General features: G+C 49.1%; 1 protein-coding gene across 1 annotated transcript; it reads right to left on the reverse strand.

Annotated features, from left to right (window-relative positions):
* Window positions 1–1,469: 1,469 nt before the first annotated feature.
* Window positions 1,470–18,324, reverse strand: NCSTN (nicastrin). Its single transcript, XM_079329614.1, has 9 exons — window positions 18,226–18,324; window positions 17,321–17,398; window positions 15,486–15,655; window positions 13,573–13,675; window positions 12,479–12,574; window positions 10,349–10,436; window positions 5,828–5,979; window positions 2,912–3,121; window positions 1,470–2,215 (listed from the first exon to the last, which is right to left on the reverse strand). Exons 1-9 carry the CDS (start codon window positions 18,286–18,288, stop codon window positions 2,093–2,095), a joined length of 1,083 nt encoding a protein of 360 aa, XP_079185740.1. The 5' UTR covers window positions 18,289–18,324; the 3' UTR covers window positions 1,470–2,092.
* Between the last annotated feature and the right edge of the window lie 10 nt (window positions 18,325–18,334).

Genomic DNA, 18,334 nt, shown 5'->3' on the forward strand with positions numbered 1-18,334 from the left:
GGAGCATTCCCAGTGCAGCCGCATCCCAAATCCCAAACCTTCATCCCAAACCCCAAATCCCAAACCCCAAACCCTCACCCCAAACCCCAAACCCACATCGCAAACCCAAATCTCAAATCTCCATCCCAAATCCCCCTCCCCATCGCCACCCCGAGGGGTTTTTTTCGGGATCATTCCCGGCGCTCCCCGCATCCATCACTCTCCATCCCAAATCCCAAATCCCCACCCCAAATCCACATCCATCATCCCAAATCCCACACTCCCACCCGAATCCCCCTCCCCGCCGCCCCGAGGGGATTTTTTGGGATCGTTCCCGGCCCGGCCGCAGCTGAGGCCGCGGGCTCCGGGCGCGATTCCAGGCGGGAATGAGCCGGGAACGAGCGGAGCCTCCCCCGCCTGCCAGCGCTTCCCGCCGGGAATTCCGGGCGCTTTTCCCAGCCCGGATGCTCCTGGAACGGGATTTGGGGGCTCCGGGCTGATCCCAAAACGGGGAGCGGGACTGGGGACGCGGATCCAGCGCCCGATCCCAGAACTGGGATTTTCTTTCCCGGGAAATTCCCTTCGGGATGGTCCCGGCTCAGTTTTTTTCCGTTTTTTTTTTCCCCGGGTCGGGATTCCCACCTGGAATTGCTGGGAATGGGGGATTTCATCCAAGATCCCACAAATCTCAAAGATCCCAAAGATCCCACGGACTCGGGAAGGCTCTGGGGGATTTCCTTCGTTCCCAATCCCGGGAATTCCCGGGATTTCTCCCCAGGTTGTCCCGGGGCCTCATTCCCGGTGCTCATCCCTTTTTTTTTTTTTTTTTTAACCCCCTCTCGAATTTGTTCTCTTTTCCCAAAAATCACTCGGAGCCCGCGGCTCCTTATCCCGAATTCCCGGCTCATTATCCCAAATTTCCAGCCCATATTCCCGAATTCCCGGCTCATTATCCCAAATTTTCAGCCCATATTCCCGAATTCCCAGCTCCAAGCCCCTTATCCCAAATTCCCGGCTCCAGACTCATATTCCCGAATTCCCAGCCCGTTATCCCGAATTTCCAGCCCATATTCCGGGATTCCCAGCCCATATTCCCGAATTTCCAGCCCATTATCCCGAATTTCCAGCCCATATTCCCAAATTCCCGCTCCTCCCGCGCCCATCTGGCCCCGGCCCCTCCCGGCCTTTGTCCCTCCCATCTGTTATCCCAAAGCTTTTCCCGATCCCTCATCAATCCCGGCAAAAGTGGCTCCTCCTCCTCCTGCCCATCTGCTTCCCACTTTTTCCTGACTTTTCCCATTTTTTCCTGTCTCTTCCCATTTTTTTTCCCTAAACCCCGACCTTTCCCAAATCCCAAACTCCCCCTTTTTTATGGTGGTTTTTTTTTTTTTTTTTTTTTTTTTTTTTTTTTTTTTTTTTTTTTTTTTTTCCCTGTGGCTCCAATGAGGAAAAAAAAACTGGGAAAAAAAATAACCCCAAAAAACTTCCTTGGGAATTCATGGATTTATTTATAATATTTACAAATCTCAGGGAAAAAAAAAAAAAGGGACTTTTTCTATCAGGACATTCCCAGATCCCCCTGGAATTCCTTACAATTCCCCCCAAAATCTCCCCCTTTATCCTTCCTTCATCTGGATTTTGGAAAATCTCCACCCTAGGAAAAAAGGATGGATCCAAATGGGAATTCCAGGAAATTGGCCACTCAGGGAAGTGGGAATTCCAGGAATTTTTCACTCAGGGCATCAGATCCAAACAAGAATTTTGGGAATTTCCCACCCAGGGCATTGGATCCAGCTAGGAATTTTGGGAATTTTTCACTCAGTGTATTGATCCAACCTGAAATTTTGGGTATTTTTCACTCAGTGTATTGATCCAACCTGAAATTTTGGGAATTTTTCACTCAGTGCACCAGATCCAAAGAGGAATTTTGGGAATTTTCCCCCTCAGGGCAGAGGATCCAACCCAGAATTTCAGGACTTTCCCCCCGCCTCTGGCATTTCCAGCACCAGGAGCTTTTCCAGGCCAGAATTCCACGAGGTTTTCCAGGATTTTCAGTAGCTGGGAGATGATTCCCAGATTTCCCAGTGCCATTCCATGAGTTTTTCCTGGATTTTCAGTATCCTGAGGAGCCAGGAGGGGCTGGGAGCCCGAAGAGCACCGAGGCTTTGGCATTGATGAGGAAAGTGCAGAGCAGGGACAGGAGCAGCACCAGCACCCCCAGGGACAGGGTCAGCAGCTGCAATTGGCAATTTGGGATTGGAGATTTGGGGATTTGGGGATTTAGAAATGTCCATCCCTGTCCCTTGTGTCCTCATCTCTCTGTCCCAGTGTCCCCAACCCTGTTCCCATTCCTGTGTCCATCTCCCTGTGTCCATCCTTGTCCTGTGTCCCGTGTCCCCTGTGTCCCTGTGTCCCCTGTGTCCCTGTGTTTTTACATCCCCATGTCTCCTCTGTCCCCAACCTCATGTCCCTGTGTCCATCCCTGTCTCTGTCCCCTCAGTGTCCCCATCCCTGTTCCCTCCCTGTGCCCATGTCCCTGTCTCATCTGTGTCCCTGTCCCCTCTGTGTCCCTGTCTCCATCCCTGTGTCCATCCCCATGTCCCTGTCCCCTCTGTGTCCCTGTCTCCATCCCTGTATCCCTGTGACCCCATCCCCATGTCCCCATGACTCCTCAGTCTCCTCGGTGTCCCCAATCCCATGTCCCTGTGTCCATCCCATGTCCCTGTGTCCATCCCTGTCCCTGTGTCCATCCCTGTCTCCTCTGTGTCCCTGTGCCCATCCCTGTCCCTGTGCCCATCCCTGTCCCTGTCCCCTCTGTATCCCTGTACCCTTTGTGTCCCTGTCCCCTCTGTGTCCTTGTGTCCATCCCTGTCCCTGTCCCCATCCCCATGTCCCTGTGTCCATCCCTGTCCCCTCTGTGTCCCCGTGTCACCTCCAGCTCCCTGCTGGCCACCAGGAAGATGCGTGCCCGGATGTCCTTCCAGCGGCTCTCGGTCCATGTGGAGAAGTCGCGCGAGTCCCAGCGGCGCAGCTCGAAGGCCGGGGACAGCGCGGGGGACAGACGGACACCGGAGCGCACGCAGCCCGGAGCACGGCTGGAGTTCCCTGCCAGGGGACCCTGCACCCACCAGTACTCAAACAGCTGGGGGACAGGGACAGGGGTTAGAGCTGGGGAGGGACAGGGGTTAGAGCTGGGGGACAGGGGTTAGAGCTGGGGACAGGGACAGGGGTTAGAGCTGGGGGACAGGGGTTAGAGCTGGGGAGGGACAGGGGTTAGGGCTGGGGACAGGGGTTAGAGCTGGGGGACAGGGACAGGGTTAGAGCTGGGGACAGGGACAGGGGTTAGAGCTGGGGGACAGGGACAGGGGTTAGAGCTGGGGACAGGGACAGGGGTTAGAGCTGGGGACAGGGACAGGGGTTAGAGCTGGGGACAGGGGTTAGAGCTGGGGGACAGGGACAGGGTTAGAGCTGGGGACAGGGACAGGGGTTAGAGCTGGGGGACAGGGACAGGGGTTAGAGCTGGGGATGGACAGGGGTTAGAGCTGGGGACAGGGACAGGGGTTAGAGCTGGGGATGGACAGGGGTTAGAGCTGGGGACAGGGACAGGGGTTAGAGCTGAGGGACAGGGACAGGGGTTAGAGCTGGGGGACAGGGACAGGGTTAGAGCTGGGGACAGGGACAGGGGTTAGAGCTGGGGGACAGGGACAGGGGTTAGAGCTGGGGACAGGGACAGGGGTTAGAGCTGGGGATGGACAGGGGTTAGAGCTGGGGACAGGGACAGGGTTAGAGCTGGGGGACAGGGACAGGGTTAGAGCTGGGGACAGGGACAGGGGTTAGAGCTGGGGGACAGGGACAGGGGTTAGAGCTGGGGATGGACAGGGGTTAGAGCTGGGGACAGGGACAGGGTTAGAGCTGGGGGACAGGGGTTAGAGCTGGGGGACAGGGACAGGGTTAGAGCTGGGGGACAGGGACAGGGACAGGGGTTAGAGCTGGGGGACAGGGGTTAGAGCTGGGGATGGACAGGGGTTAGAGCTGGGGGACAGGGACAGGGTTAGAGCTGGGGGACAGGGACAGGGTTAGAGCTGGGGGACAGGGACAGGGGTTAGAGCTGGGGATGGACAGGGGTTAGAGCTGGGGACAGGGACAGGGTTAGAGCTGGGGGACAGGGGTTAGAGCTGGGGGACAGGGACAGGGTTAGAGCTGGGGGACAGGGGTTAGAGCTGGGGATGGACAGGGGTTAGAGCTGGGGGACAGGGGTTAGAGCTGGGGGACAGGGACAGGGGTTAGAGCTGGGGACAGGGACAGGGACAGGGGTTAGAGCTGGGGAGGGACAGGGGAAAGGGGAACAGGACAGGGGAGAGGGGGTCAGAGATGGGGAATGGGATAGGACAGGGGAGAGGGGAATGGGACAGGGGAGATGGGAATTGTATATGGGACATGGGAATTGTATATGGGAAATGGGAATTGTACACAGAAAAATGGGAATTGCACATAGGAAAACAGGTTTTTTCCCAGGCTCCTGGCCCCAATCCCATTACCCCAATCCCATTATCCCAATCCCAATATCCCAATCCCAATCCCATTACCCCACCTCAGGCTGCAGCCCCGGGGTTTTCCCGGGCTCCGGGCCCCAATCCCATTACCCCAATCCCAATCCCATTATCCCAATCCCATTACCCCAATCCCAATCCCATTACCCCAATCCCATTATCCCAATTCCCATTATCCCAATCCCATTATCCCATTATCCCAATCCCACCTCGGGCTGCAGCCCCGGGGTTTTCCCGGGCTCCTGGCCCCAATCCCATTACCCCAATCCCATTATCCCAATCCCATTATCCCAATCCCATTATCCCATTATCCCACCTCGGGCTTCGGCCCCGGGGTTTTCCCGGGCTCCTGGCCCCAATCCCATTATCCCAATCCCATTATCCCAATCCCATTATCCCAATCCCATTATCCCAATCCCATTATCCCATTATCCCACCTCGGGCTTCGGCCCCGGGGTTTTCCCGGGCTCCTGGCCCCAATCCCATTATCCCAATATCCCATTACCCCAATCCCAATATCCCAATCCCATTACCCCAATCCCAATCCCATTACCCCAATCCCATTACCCCAATCCCAATATCCCAATCCCATTACCCCAATCCCAATCCCATTACCCCAATCCCATTACCCCAATCCCAATCCCACCTCAGGCTGCAGCCCCGGGGTTTTCCCGGGCTCCTGGCCCCAATCCCATTATCCCAATCCCATTAACCCAATCCCAATCCCATTGTCCCAATCCCATTACCCCAATCCCAATCCCATTATCCCAATCCCATTATCCCATTATCCCATTATCCCACCTCGGGCTGCAGCCCCGGGGTTTTCCCGGGCTCCTGGCCCCAATCCCATTACCCCAATCCCATTACCCAAATCCCATTATCCCAATCCCATTACCCCAATCCCATTATCCCAATCCCATTATCCCAATCCCATTATCCCAATCCCATTACCCCAATCCCAATATCCCAATATCCCAATATCCCAATCCCATTATCCCAATCCCACCTCGGGCTGCAGCCCCGGGGTTTTCCCGGGCTCCTGGCCCCAATCCCATTATCCCAATCCCAATCCCATTACCCCAATCCCATTATCCCATTATCCCATTATCCCACCTCAGGCTGCAGCCCCGGGGTTTTCCCGGGTTCCTGGCCCCAATCCCATTACCCCAATCCCATTATCCCAATCCCATTACCCCAATCCCATTATCCCAATCCCATTACCCCAATCCCATTATCCCAATCCCATTACCCCAATCCCAATATCCCAATCCCATTATCCCAATATCCCATTATCCCACCTCGGGCTGCAGCCCCGGGGTTTTCCCGGGCTCCTGGCACTCGTCCCGGCTCAGGTTCAGCCTGCTCCCGGTCAGGTTGGCCAGCACAGCCTGCAGCAGCTGAGTGGTGTTGGTGGGGCTGCTCACAGCCACATAGTGCTGGGGAAAGGGGCCTGGAAAAAGGGGGAAAAATAATGGGAAAATGGGAAAAATATTGGGAAAAACAGGAATGGGAACAGGCCATGTAGTGCTGGGGAAAGGGGCCTGGAAAAGGGAAAAATAATGGGAAAATAATGGGAAAAATGGGAATGGGAACAGGCCATGTAGTGCTGGGGAAAGGGGCCTGGAAAAGGGGGAAAAATGGGAAAAATAATGGGGAAAACATGGAAAAATGGGAATGGGAACAGGGCCATGTAGTGCTGGGGAAAGGGGCCTGGAAAAGGGGGAAAAATAATGGGAAAAATAATGGGGAAAACATGGGAAAATGGGAATGGGAACAGGACATGTAGTGCTGGGGAAAGGGGCCTGGAAAAGGGGGAAAAATAATGGGAAAAATAATGGGGAAAACATGGAAAAATGGGAATGGGAACAGGGCCATGTAGTGCTGGGGAAAGGGGCCTGGAAAAGGGGGAAAAATAATGGGAAAAATAATGGGGAAAACATGGGAAAATGGGAATGGGAACAGGGCCATGTAGTGCTGGGGAAAGGGGCCTGGAAAAAGGGGGAAAAATGGGAAAAATGATGGGGAAAATATGGGAAAATAGGAATGGGAACAGGGCCATGTAGTGCTGGGGAAAGGGGCCTGGAAAAGGGGGAAAAATGGGAAAAATAATGGGGAAAACATGGAAAAATGGGAATGGGAACAGGGCCATGTAGTGCTGGGGAAAGGGGCCTGGAAAAGGGGGAAAAATAATGGGAAAAATAATGGGGAAAACATGGGAAAATGAGAATGGGAACAGGGCCATGTAGTGCTGGGGAAAAGGACCTGGAACAAGGGGGAAAAATGGGAAAAATGATGGGGAAAACATGGGAAAATGAGAATGGGAACAGGGCCATGTAGTGCTGGGGAAAGGGGCCTGGAACAAGGGGGAAAAATGGGAAAAATATTGGGGAAAACATGGGAAAATGGGAATGGGAACAGGGCCATGTAGTGCTGGGGAAAGGGGTCTGGAAAAAGGGGGAAAAATGGGAAAAATGATGGGGAAAATATGGGAAAATAGGAATGGGAACAGGGCCATGTAGTGCTGGGGAAAGGGGCCTGGAAAAAGGGGGAAGAATAATGGGAAAAATGGGAAAATATTGGGAAAAATGGGAATAGGAACAGGCCATATAGTGCTGGGGAAAGGGGTCTGGAAAAGGGAAAAATAATGGGAAAATAATGGGAAAAATGGGAATGGGAACAGGCCATGTAGTGCAGGGGAAAGGGGCCTGGAAAGGGGGGAAAAATGGGAAAAATAATGGGGAAAACATGGGAAAATGGGAATGGGAACAGGGCCATGTAGTGCTGGGGAAAGGGGCCTGGAAAAGGGGGAAAAATAATGGGAAAATGGGAATGGGAACAGGGCCATGTAGTGCTGGGGAAAGGGGCCTGGAAAAGGGGGAAAAATGGGAAAAATGATGGGGAAAACATGGGAAAATAGGAATGGGAACAGGGCCATGTAGTGCTGGGGAAAGGGGCCTGGAAAAGGGGGAAAAATGGGAAAAATAATGGGGAAAACATGGGAAAATAGGAATGGGAACAGGACATGTAGTGCTGGGGAAAGGGACCTGGAAAAGGGGGAAAAATGGGAAAAATAATGGGGAAAACATGGAAAAATGGGAATGGGAACAGGGCCATGTAGTGCTGGGGAAAGGGGTCTGGAAAAGGGGGAAGAATAATGGGAAAAATGGGAAAATATTGGGAAAAAACAGGAATAGGAACAGGCCATGTAGTGCTGGGGAAAGGGGCCTGGAAAAGGGGGAAAAATGGGAAAAATAATGGGGAAAACATGGGAAAATGGGAATGGGAACAGGGCCATGTAGTGCTGAAGAAAGGGGCCTGGAAAAAGGGGGAAAAATGGGAAAAATATTGGGGAAAACAAGGGAAAACGGGAATGAGAACAGGCCATGTAGTGCTGGGGAAAGGGGCCTGGAAAAAGGGGAAAAATGGGAAAAATGATGGGGAAAACATGGGAAAATGGGAATGGGAACAGGGCCATGTAGTGCTGGGGAAAGGGACCTGGAAAAAGGGGAAAAATGGGAAAAATAATGGGGAAAACATGGGAAAACGAGAATGGGAACAGGGCCATGTAGTGCTGGGGAAAGGGGCCTGGAAAAGGGGGAAAAATAATGGGAAAATGGGAATGGGAACAGGGCCATGTAGTGCTGGGGAAAGGGGCCTGGAAAAGGGGGAAAAATGGGAAAAATAATGGGGAAAACATGGGAAAATGGGAATGGGAACAGGGCCATGTAGTGCTGGGGAAAGGGGCCTGGAAAAGGGGGAAAAATGGGAAAAATAATGGGGAAAACATGGGAAAATGGGAATGGGAACAGGCCATGTAGTGCTGGGGAAAGGGGTCTGGAACAAGGGGGAAAAATGGGAAAAATATTGGGGAAAACATGGGAAAATGGGAATGGGAACAGGGCCATGTAGTGCTGGGGAAAGGGGCCTGGAAAAGGGGGAAAAATGGGAAAAATAATGGGGAAAACATGGGAAAACAGGAATGGGAACAGGGCCATGTAGTGCTGGGGAAAGGGGTCTGGAAAAAGGGGAAAAATGGGAAAAATAATGGGGAAAACATGGGAAAATGGGAATGGGAACAGGGCCATGTAGTGCTGGGGAAAGGGGCCTGGAAAAGGGGGAAAAATGGGAAAAATAATGGGGAAAACATGGGAAAACAGGAATGGGAACAGGGCCATGTAGTGCTGGGGAAAGGGGTCTGGAAAAAGGGGAAAAATGGGAAAAATAATGGGGAAAACATGGGAAAATGGGAATGGGAACAGGGCCATGTAGTGCTGGGGAAAGGGGCCTGGAAAAAGGGGAAAAATGGGAAAAAATGATGGGGAAAACATGGGAAAATGGGAATGGGAACAGGGCCATGTAGTGCTGGGGAAAGGGGCCTGGAAAAAGGGGGAAAAATGGGAAAAATAATGGGGAAAACATGGGAAAATGGGAATGGGAACAGGGCCATGTAGTGCTGGGGAAAAGGACCTGGAACAAGGGGGAAAAATGGGAAAAATGATGGGGAAAACATGGGAAAATAGGAATGGGAACAGGGCCATGTAGTGCTGGGGAAAGGGGCCTGGAAAAGGGGGAAAATAATGGGAAAAATAATGGGGAAAACATGGGAAAACGAGAATGGGAACAGGGCCATGTAGTGCTGGGGAAAGGGGTCTGGAAAAAGGGGAAAAATGGGAAAAATAATGGGGAAAACATGGGAAAATGGGAATGGGAACAGGGCCATGTAGTGCTGGGGAAAGGGGCCTGGAAAAAGGGGAAAAATGGGAAAAATAATGGGGAAAACATGGGAAAATGGGAATGGGAACAGGGCCATGTAGTGCTGGGGAAAAGGACCTGGAACAAGGGGGAAAAATGGGAAAAATGATGGGGAAAACATGGGAAAATAGGAATGGGAACAGGGCCATGTAGTGCTGGGGAAAGGGGCCTGGAAAAGGGGGAAAAATAATGGGAAAAATAATGGGGAAAACATGGGAAAACGAGAATGGGAACAGGGCCATGTAGTGCTGGGGAAAGGGGTCTGGAAAAAGGGGAAAAATGGGAAAAATAATGGGGAAAACATGGGAAAATGGGAATGGGAACAGGGCCATGTAGTGCTGGGGAAAGGGGCCTGGAAAAAGGGGAAAAATGGGAAAAATAATGGGGAAAACATGGGAAAATGGGAATGGGAACAGGGCCATGTAGTGCTGGGGAAAGGAGCCTGGAAAAGGGGGAAAAATGGGAAAAATAATGGGGAAAACATGGGAAAACGAGAATGGGAACAGGGCCATGTAGTGCTGGGGAAAGGGGCCTGGAAAAAGGGGGAAAAATGGGAAAAATAATGGGGAAAACATGGGAAAACGGGAATGAGAACAGGCCATGTAGTGCTGGGGAAAGGGGCCTGGAAAAAGGGGAAAAATGGGAAAAATGATGGGGAAAACATGGGAAAATGAGAATGGGAACAGGACATGTAGTGCTGGGGAAAGGGACCTGGAAAAGGGGGAAAAATGGGGAAAACATAGAAAAACAACGGGAAAAACAGGAAAATAGGAATTGGAATTGTAGCTCAGGGGATCCCAGTCAGGAAAAATGGGAATTAGAGTGGGAAAATGGGGATTAGAGATGGGAAAATGGGGGTTGGAAATGGGAAAAAATGGGAATGGCAGGCAGGAAAGATGGGAATTACAGATGGGAAATATGGGAATCCCATTTGGAAAAGTGGGAATTCCAGCTGGGAATGGTAGCTGGAAAAGCAGGAATTATGGACAGAAAAGTGGGAATTACAGTAGGAAAAGTGGGAATTCCAGCTGGGAAATTGGGAATGTTGGATTCCAACGTTGCCTCACCCAGGATTCCCTTCTGGTCAGGTTTGATGACAGACTGGAACCAGGAATTGTTGGAGTTGAGCAGGAATCCATAGAGCAGCCTGGTGACCTGGGAAATACCAGAATTCCCTCAGGGAAAAGTGGGAAAAGGGATCCCAGGGATGGGAGGGGATCCCAAGGAAAGGAGCAGGAATTCTGTGGGACAGGGACTGGGGATCCCAGGGAAATTGGGGATTCTAATTCCAGGGATTTCAGGAAAATCAGGGATACCAATTCCAGGAAAATTGGGGATTCTAATTCTGAGAATTGCAGGTAAATGGGGGATTCTAATTCCAGGAAAATTTAGGATTCTAATTCCAGGGATTTCAGGTCCAAGGATCCCAGGGAAATTTGGGATTCTAATTCCAGGGATTTCAGGAAAATCAGGGATATCAATTCCAGGGAAATTGGAGATTCTAATTCCAGAGATTTCAGGAAAATCAGGGATTCCAATTCCAGGGAAATTGGGGATTCTAATTTCAGGGATTTCAGGAAAACTGGGGATTCCAATCCCAGGAATTTCAGGAAAATCAGGGATACTAATCCAGGGAAATTGGGGATTCTAATTCCAGGGATTCCAGGAAAACTGGGGATTCAAATCCCAGGAATTTCAGGAAAATCAGGGATACTAATTCCAGGGAAATTGGGGATTCTAATTTCAGGGATTTCAGGACAATCAGGGACACCAATTCCAGGGAAATTGGGGTTCCAATCCCAGGAATTTCAGGAAAATCAGGGATACTAATTTCAGGGAAATTGGGGATTCTAATTCCAGGGATTCCAGGAAAACTGGGGATTCAAATCCCAGGAATTTCAGGAAAATCAGGGATACTAATTCCAGGGAAATTGGGGTTCCAATCCCAGGAATTTCAGGAAAATCAGGGATACTAATTCCAGGGAAATTGGGGATTCTAATTCCAGGGATTCCAGGAAAACTGGGGATTCAAATCCCAGGAATTTCAGGAAAATCAGGGATACTAATCCAGGGAAATTGGGGTTCCAATCCCAGGAATTTCAGGAAAATCAGGGACACCAATTCCAGGGAAATTGGGGTTCCAATCCCAGGGATTCCAGGAAAATCAGGGATACTAATTTCAGGGAAATTGGGGATTATAATTTCAGGGATTTCAGGAAAATCAGGGATACTAATTCCAGGGAAATTGGGGATTCTAATTTCAGGGATTTCAAGAAAATCAGGGATACTAATTCCAGGGAAATTGGGGTTCCAATCCCAGGAATTTCAGGAAAATCAGGGATACTAATTTCAGGGAAATTGGGGATTCTAATTTCAGGGATTTCAGGAAAATCAGGGATACTAATTCCAGGGAAATTGGGGATTCTAATTTCAGGGATTTCAGGAAAATCAGGGATACTAATTCCAGGGAAATTGGGGATTCAATCCCAGGGATTCCAGGAAAATCAGGGATACTAATTCCAGGGAAATTGGGGATTCTAATTTCAGGGATTTCAGGAAAATCAGGGATTCCAATTCCAGGGAAATTGGGGTTCCAATCCCAGGAATTTCAGGAAAATCAGGGATACTAATTCCAGGGAAATTTGAGATTCTAATTCCAGAAATTTCAGGAAAACTGGGGATTCCAATCCCAGGAATTTCAGGAAAATCAGGGATACTAATTTCAGGGAAATTGGGGATTCTAATTTCAGGGATTTCAGGAAAATCAGGGACACCAATTCCAGGGAAATTGGGGTTCCAATCCCAGGAATTTCAGGAAAATCAGGGATACTAATTTCAGGGAAATTGGGGTTCCAATCCCAGGAATTTCAGGAAAATCAGGGATACTAATTCCAGGGAAATTGGGGATTCTAATTTCAGGGATTTCAGGAAAATCAGGGATACTAATTTCAGGGAAATTGGGGATTCTAATTTCAGGGATTCCAGGAAAACTGGGGATTCCAATCCCAGGAATTTCAGGTAAATGGGGGATTCTAACTCCAGAAAAAAAATCGCGATTCGAATTCCAGGGATTCCATGAGAACTGGGGATACTAATTCCAGGAAAATCAGGGATATAAATCCAGGGACTCCAGGAAGGAAAGCTGTGTGTCCCCACCCCAGCATTCCCAGCATTCCCAGCATTCCCAGCATTCCTACCGTTCTGGGATCTGCTCTGATGCTCTGGGTGCTGCCGGTGCCCCCGGCCAGTGAGAACAGAGCCCGGGCCAGCAGCGTGCCCACCTCAGCCAGAGCCTGCAGGAAGGGAATCCCAGGCATCTGGAAATTCTGGGAATGGGAATTCCTGGGCAAACAGCCTGGATCTGCAGCCAGCCCCAAGCTCTGTGATCCCAATGCTCCCAGATCCTTCCTGCCCTTATTCCTGGATTTCCCCCCTTTTCCCACGTTCCCAAATCCCTCTGGATTCATTCCCACCTTTATTCCAAACATTTTCTCACCCTCTCCCCATTCCCAAATCCCTTGGGATTTATTCCTGCTCTTTTCCAAGCTTTTCCTCTCTCTCCCAGTCCCAAATTCCTCCCAGTCTCTTCCCACATTTTTCTACCTTTTCCCACTTTTCCCCCCTCTCCCTCTCCTCCAATTCCCATTCCTGCCTGAATTCCAAATCCCAGATCCAGAGCCCCAGGAATCTCCTGGATCCTAAATCCCAGGAATCCCAGATCCTAAATCCCAGGAATTCCAGATCCCAAATCCCAGGAATTCCCCTGGATCCCAAATCCCAGATCCCAAATCCTAGGAATTCCCCGGAACCCAAATCCCAGGAATCCCAAATCCCAGAAATTCCCCTGGGTCCCAAATCCCAGATCTTAAATCCCAGGAATTCCCTGGATCTTAAATCCCAGGAATCCCAGATCCCAAATCCCAGAAATTCCCCTGGAATCCAAATCCCAGATCCCAAATCCCAGGAATCCCCCTGGATTCCAAATCCCAGATCCCAAATCCCAGGAATCCCAGATCCCAAATCCCAAGAATCCCTGGATCCCAAATCCCAAGAATCCCTGGATCCCAAATCCCAGAAATTCCCCTGGAACCCAAATCCCAGATCCTGGATCTCAGGAATTCCCAGATCTCAAATCCCAGCAATTCCTTGGATACCCAATCCCAGCTCCCGAATCCCAAGAATTCCCAGATCCCAAACCACTGGATCCTCACTCCCAGGAATTCCTGGATCCCAAATCCCAAGAATTCCTGAATCCCAAATCCCAGGAATTCCAGGAATTCCCTGCAGGGACCTTGGCAGTGTCAGTGACAAATTCCAGCCTCTCCTCTGGAGTCAGTCCCTCGGGATAACTCATCCTGATGTTCTCGGCTGTGTCGTAGATGCTCTGGAAATACCTGGGAATGAAAACCAGGAAAAATCTGGGATCAGGCTGGGAATTCCCATCCCAGAGAGAAAATCCTAATGGGAAAAGGATCCTGGAATTCCAATGCTGCTCCTGAGGGATTTTCTGGGAATAACAAAGAGGGTTTGGGATTTTCTCTTCCAAAACTTTGCTGGTTGGAATTCCAGGGATTTTCTAGGCTGGAATTTCAGAGCCAATTCCATGAGCTGAGAGGAAAAAATTCCTGATGGATCCAAGGAAAAGACTGGAATTCCAATGAGCTTCATCAATTAATGATTTATTATTAATTGATGGAATTCCAAGGGAATTCTAAACTCCCAAATTGCTGGAAAAGCTGCAATGATCCCAGAGCTGGGATTTGGCATTTTTGGGATTCCCAAATTCCTTTGGAAAAGATCACGGGGGGCGATCCCAAAAAAAAATCCTGAAATTGGGAGAGGAAACATCCCAAAATAATCCCATTAAAAATTCCAGGAGCAGCCTCTGGAAGTGCAGCTGCTCCTCCTGGGCTCGGGGCCAGGAATCTTCTCCCAAAAAACAAAAAACAAAAAACCTGCGGAATTTTCCTCTCGCCTGTCCGAGCAATTCCCTCACGCTTCTCTGAGCATTCCCAGAATTCCCACCAGGACAGGATTCCCACGGGAACAGCAGAATTGGGTTCCAAAATCTCAGATTTTTAGTTGGAAAAGGCCCCATCCCATTGGAATGCCTGGAATTCCCAGATTTGTACCTGTTCTAGAATTCTTGGAATTCCAGATTTTTACCTGTTCCGGAAAAATCAGAATTCCCAGATTTTTTACCTCTTCTGGAATTAGCAATTTTTTTATCTGTCCCAGAATTCCCAGAATTTTTGGAATTTCTGGGTTTGTACCTGTTCTAGAATTCCCAAAAGCTTCAGAATTCCAGGGTTTTTACCTGATCCAGAATCCCACAACTCCCACTTTTTAACCTGATCCAGAATCCTGGAATTCCTGGAATTCCCAGAATTTCCATTTTTAACCTGATCCAGAATCCCAGAATTCCCATTTTTTTACCTGATCCAGAATCCCAGAATCTCTAAAATTCCCAGAATTCCCATAATTCCCATTTTTAACCTGTTCTAGAATTCCCAAAACCCCTAGAATTCCATGTTTTTTACCTGATCTAGCATCCCAGAATTCCCATAATTCCCATTTTTAACCTGATCTAGAATCCCAGAATTCCCATTTTTACCTGATCTAGCATCCCAGAATTCCCATTTTTACCTGATATAGCATCCCAGAATTCCCAGAATTCCCATTTTTTAACCTGATCCACCATCCCAGAATTCCCATTTTTACCTGATCTAGCATCCCAGAATTCCCATAATTCCCATTTTTACTTGATCCAGCATCCCAGAATTCCCATTTTTACCTGATCTAGCATCCCAGAATTCCCATAATTCCCATTTTTTTACCTGATCCAGCATCCCAGAATTCCCATTTTTACCTGATCCAGCATCCCAGAATTCCCAGAATTCCCATTTTTACCTGATCCAGCATCCCAGAATTCCCATAATTCCCATTTTAACCTGATCCACCATCCCAGAATTCCCATATTTCCCATTTTTTAACCTGATCCACCATCCCAGAATTCCCATTTTTTACCTGATCCAGCATCCCAGAATTCCCATAATTCCCATTTTTACCTGATCCAGCATCCCAGAATTCCCATAATTCCCATTTTAACCTGATCCACCATCCCAGAATTCCCATAATTCCCATTTTTACCTGATCCAGCATCCCAGAATTCCCATTTTTCCCATTTTTCCCATTATTTTTCACCTGTTGTGGAAGGCTGTCCTGTGGTCACTCAGCACCACCCCCGGAATGTTCCGGGATCTCAGGAACCTCTGGAATGACGAGGGGGGGAGGGGCTGGGAACTTTCTGGCTCCTGCAGGGAAACGTTGGAGCCAGAGCTGGAGTTGATGAGCACATCCAGGAGATCCTGCACCTGGAAAAGGACAGGGAATGTTGGGAATTCTGGGAATTCCAGAGGGTTCTGGGATGGGGGACAAGCAAGGAGTTGAAATCATGCTGGAATTCCAGGATTTGTGGTTGGAATATCCATGGGAAAGGGAATTTGGGATCAGCCACGGAGAGGGTTGGGGTGGAATTCCCAGTGGGAAATTGGAAATATTGGAATTCCCATTGAGAATTTGGGATGGAATTCCCATTGGGAATTTGGGTTGGAATTCCAATTGGGGATTTGGGGATGGAATTCCCATTGGGAATTTGGGTTGGAATTCCAATTGGGGATTTGGGATGGAATTCCCAGTGGTAATTTGGGTTGGAATTCCAAATGGGGATTTGGGTTGGAATTCCCAGTGGGAATTTGGGATGGAATTCTCATTGAGAATTTGGGATGGAATTCCCATTGAGAACTTGGAAGGAATTCCCATTGGGAATTTGGGTTGGAATTCCAATTGGGGATTTGGGATGGAATTCCCATTGGGAATTTGGGTTGGAATTCCAATTGGGGATTTGGGATGAAATTCCCAGTGGTAATTTGGGTTGGAATTCCAAATGGGGATTTGGGATGGAATTCCCATTGGGAATTTGGAAGGAATTCCCATTGGGAATTTGGGTTGGAATTCCAATTGGGGATTTGGGATGGAATTCCCATTGGGAATTTGGGTTGGAATTCCAATTGGGGATTTGGGATGAAATTCCCAGTGGTAATTTGGGTTGGAATTCCAAATGGGGATTTGGGATGGAATTCCCATTGGGAATTTGGGTTGGAATTCCAATTGGGGATTTGGGGATGAAATTCCCATTGGGAATTTGGGTTGGAATTCCAATTGGGGATTTGGGATGGAATTCCCATTGGGAATTTGGGTTGGAATTCCAATTGGAGATTTGGGATGGAATTTCCATTGGGAATTTGGAAATATTGGAATTTGCATTGGGAATTTGGGATGGAATTTGCATTGGGAATTTGGGATGGAATTTCCAGTGGGAATTTGGAAATACTGGAGTTCCCAGTGGGAATTTAGGATGGAATTCCAAGTGGGTATTTGGAAAGGTTGGAATTCCAGTTGGGGATTTGGGATGGAATTTCCAGTGGGAATTTGGAAAGAATTCCTATTGGGAATTTTGAAATATTAGAATTCCCACTGGGAATTTGGAAGGAATTTCCATTGGGAATTTGAGATGGAATTCCCATTGAGAACTTGGAAGGAATTCCCATTGGGAATTTGGGATGGAATTCCCATTGGGAATTTGGGATGGAATTCCCATTGAGAATTTGGGATGGAATTCTCATTGAGAATTTGGGATGGAATTCCCATTGAGAACTTGAGATGGAATTCCCATTGAGAATTTGGGATGGAATTCCCATTGAGAATTTGGGATGGAATTCCCATTGAGAATTTGGGATGGAATTCCCATTGAGAATTTGGGATGGAATTCCCATTGAGAATTTGGGATGGAATTCCCAGCACTATTTTAAAGGTTGGGATTCCCAACGGGAATTTTGGAAAGAATTCCTACCAGGAATTTGGGATGGAATTCCCATTGGGAATTCAGAAAGGATGGAATTGGGTCAGACCATGGATTTTTTGGGAAAGGCTCGTGGGGATTTTTTGGGATGGGAAGATTCCTGGGATTCCAGGCTCACCTGGGAGTTCACAGATTGGTTCTGGCGAGAAATGGGATCCGTGTGCATCCAGAGCACAGAGTCATTCCGGAGAGACACCTGGAAAACAGGCAGGAAAATCCCTGGGAATTGCTGAGAAAATCCCCCTGGGGTGGGAATTCCTGGGAAAATCCCAGCTAGAAGGGAAATTCCTGGGAAAATTCCGTGAATTCCAGGGGAAACGCAGCGAATTTCAGGGGAAATACAGGAAATTTTGGGAGGAAATTCAGGGAATTCCAGGGAAAACTCAGGGAATTCTGGGAGGAAATTCAGGGAATTCTGGGGGAAACAGGAAATTCCAGGGGAATGGAGCCCTTGGGAGGGAATCCCAGCTCTGGAATTCTTGGGAATGTTTCCTCTGGGATTCCTGGGAATGTTTCCCTCTGGAATTCCTAGGAATGCTCCCTCTGGAATTCCTGGAAATGTTTCCTCTGGAATCCCTGGGAATGCTCCCTCTGGAATTCCTGGGAATGTTTCTCTGGGATTCCTGGGAATGTTTCCTCTGGGATTCCTGGGAATGCTCCCTCTGGGATTTCTGGGAATGTTTCCCTCTGGAATGAATTGCTGGGTATGTTTCCTCTGGAATTCCTGGCAATGCTCCCTCTGGGATTTCTGGGAATGTTTCCCTCTGGAATGAATTCCTGGGAATGTTTCTCTGGGATTCCTGGGTATGTTTCCTCTGGAATTCCTGGCAATGCTCCCTCTGGAATTCCTAGGAATGCTCCCTCTGGAATTCCTGGAAATGTTTCCTCTGGAATCCCTGGGAATGCTCCCTCTGGAATTCCTGGGTATGTTTCCTCTGGAATTCCTGGCAATGCTCCCTCTGGGATTTCTGGGAATGTTTCCCTCTGGAATTCCTGGGAATGTTCCCTCTGGAATGTGCAGACCTGGCCCAGCTCCAGGAAGGCCCCGATGTTCTCCAGGCGCACTGGGAATTTCTCCTGCTCCATGTCAAAAACCAACCGGGAGCTGCCGATGTAATCAAAGTTTCCTGGG

Source organism: Erithacus rubecula (genome assembly GCF_903797595.1).
Source record: "Erithacus rubecula genome assembly, contig: SUPER_33_unloc_1, whole genome shotgun sequence".
NCBI lineage: Eukaryota > Metazoa > Chordata > Aves > Passeriformes > Muscicapidae > Erithacus > Erithacus rubecula.

Excerpts from the sequence above, each read along its gene's own strand:
- NCSTN (XM_079329614.1), bottom strand. The coding sequence starts at position 18,288 with ATGGAGCAGGAGAAATTCCCAGTGCGCCTGGAGAACATCGGGGCCTTC. Across the intron at positions 17,399-18,225 it reads CCTTCCTGGAGCTGGGCCAG|GTGTCTCTCCGGAATGACTC; the intron begins GTCTGCACATTC and ends CCTGTTTTCCAG. Across the intron at positions 15,656-17,320 it reads ACCAATCTGTGAACTCCCAG|GTGCAGGATCTCCTGGATGT; the intron begins GTGAGCCTGGAA and ends GTCCTTTTCCAG.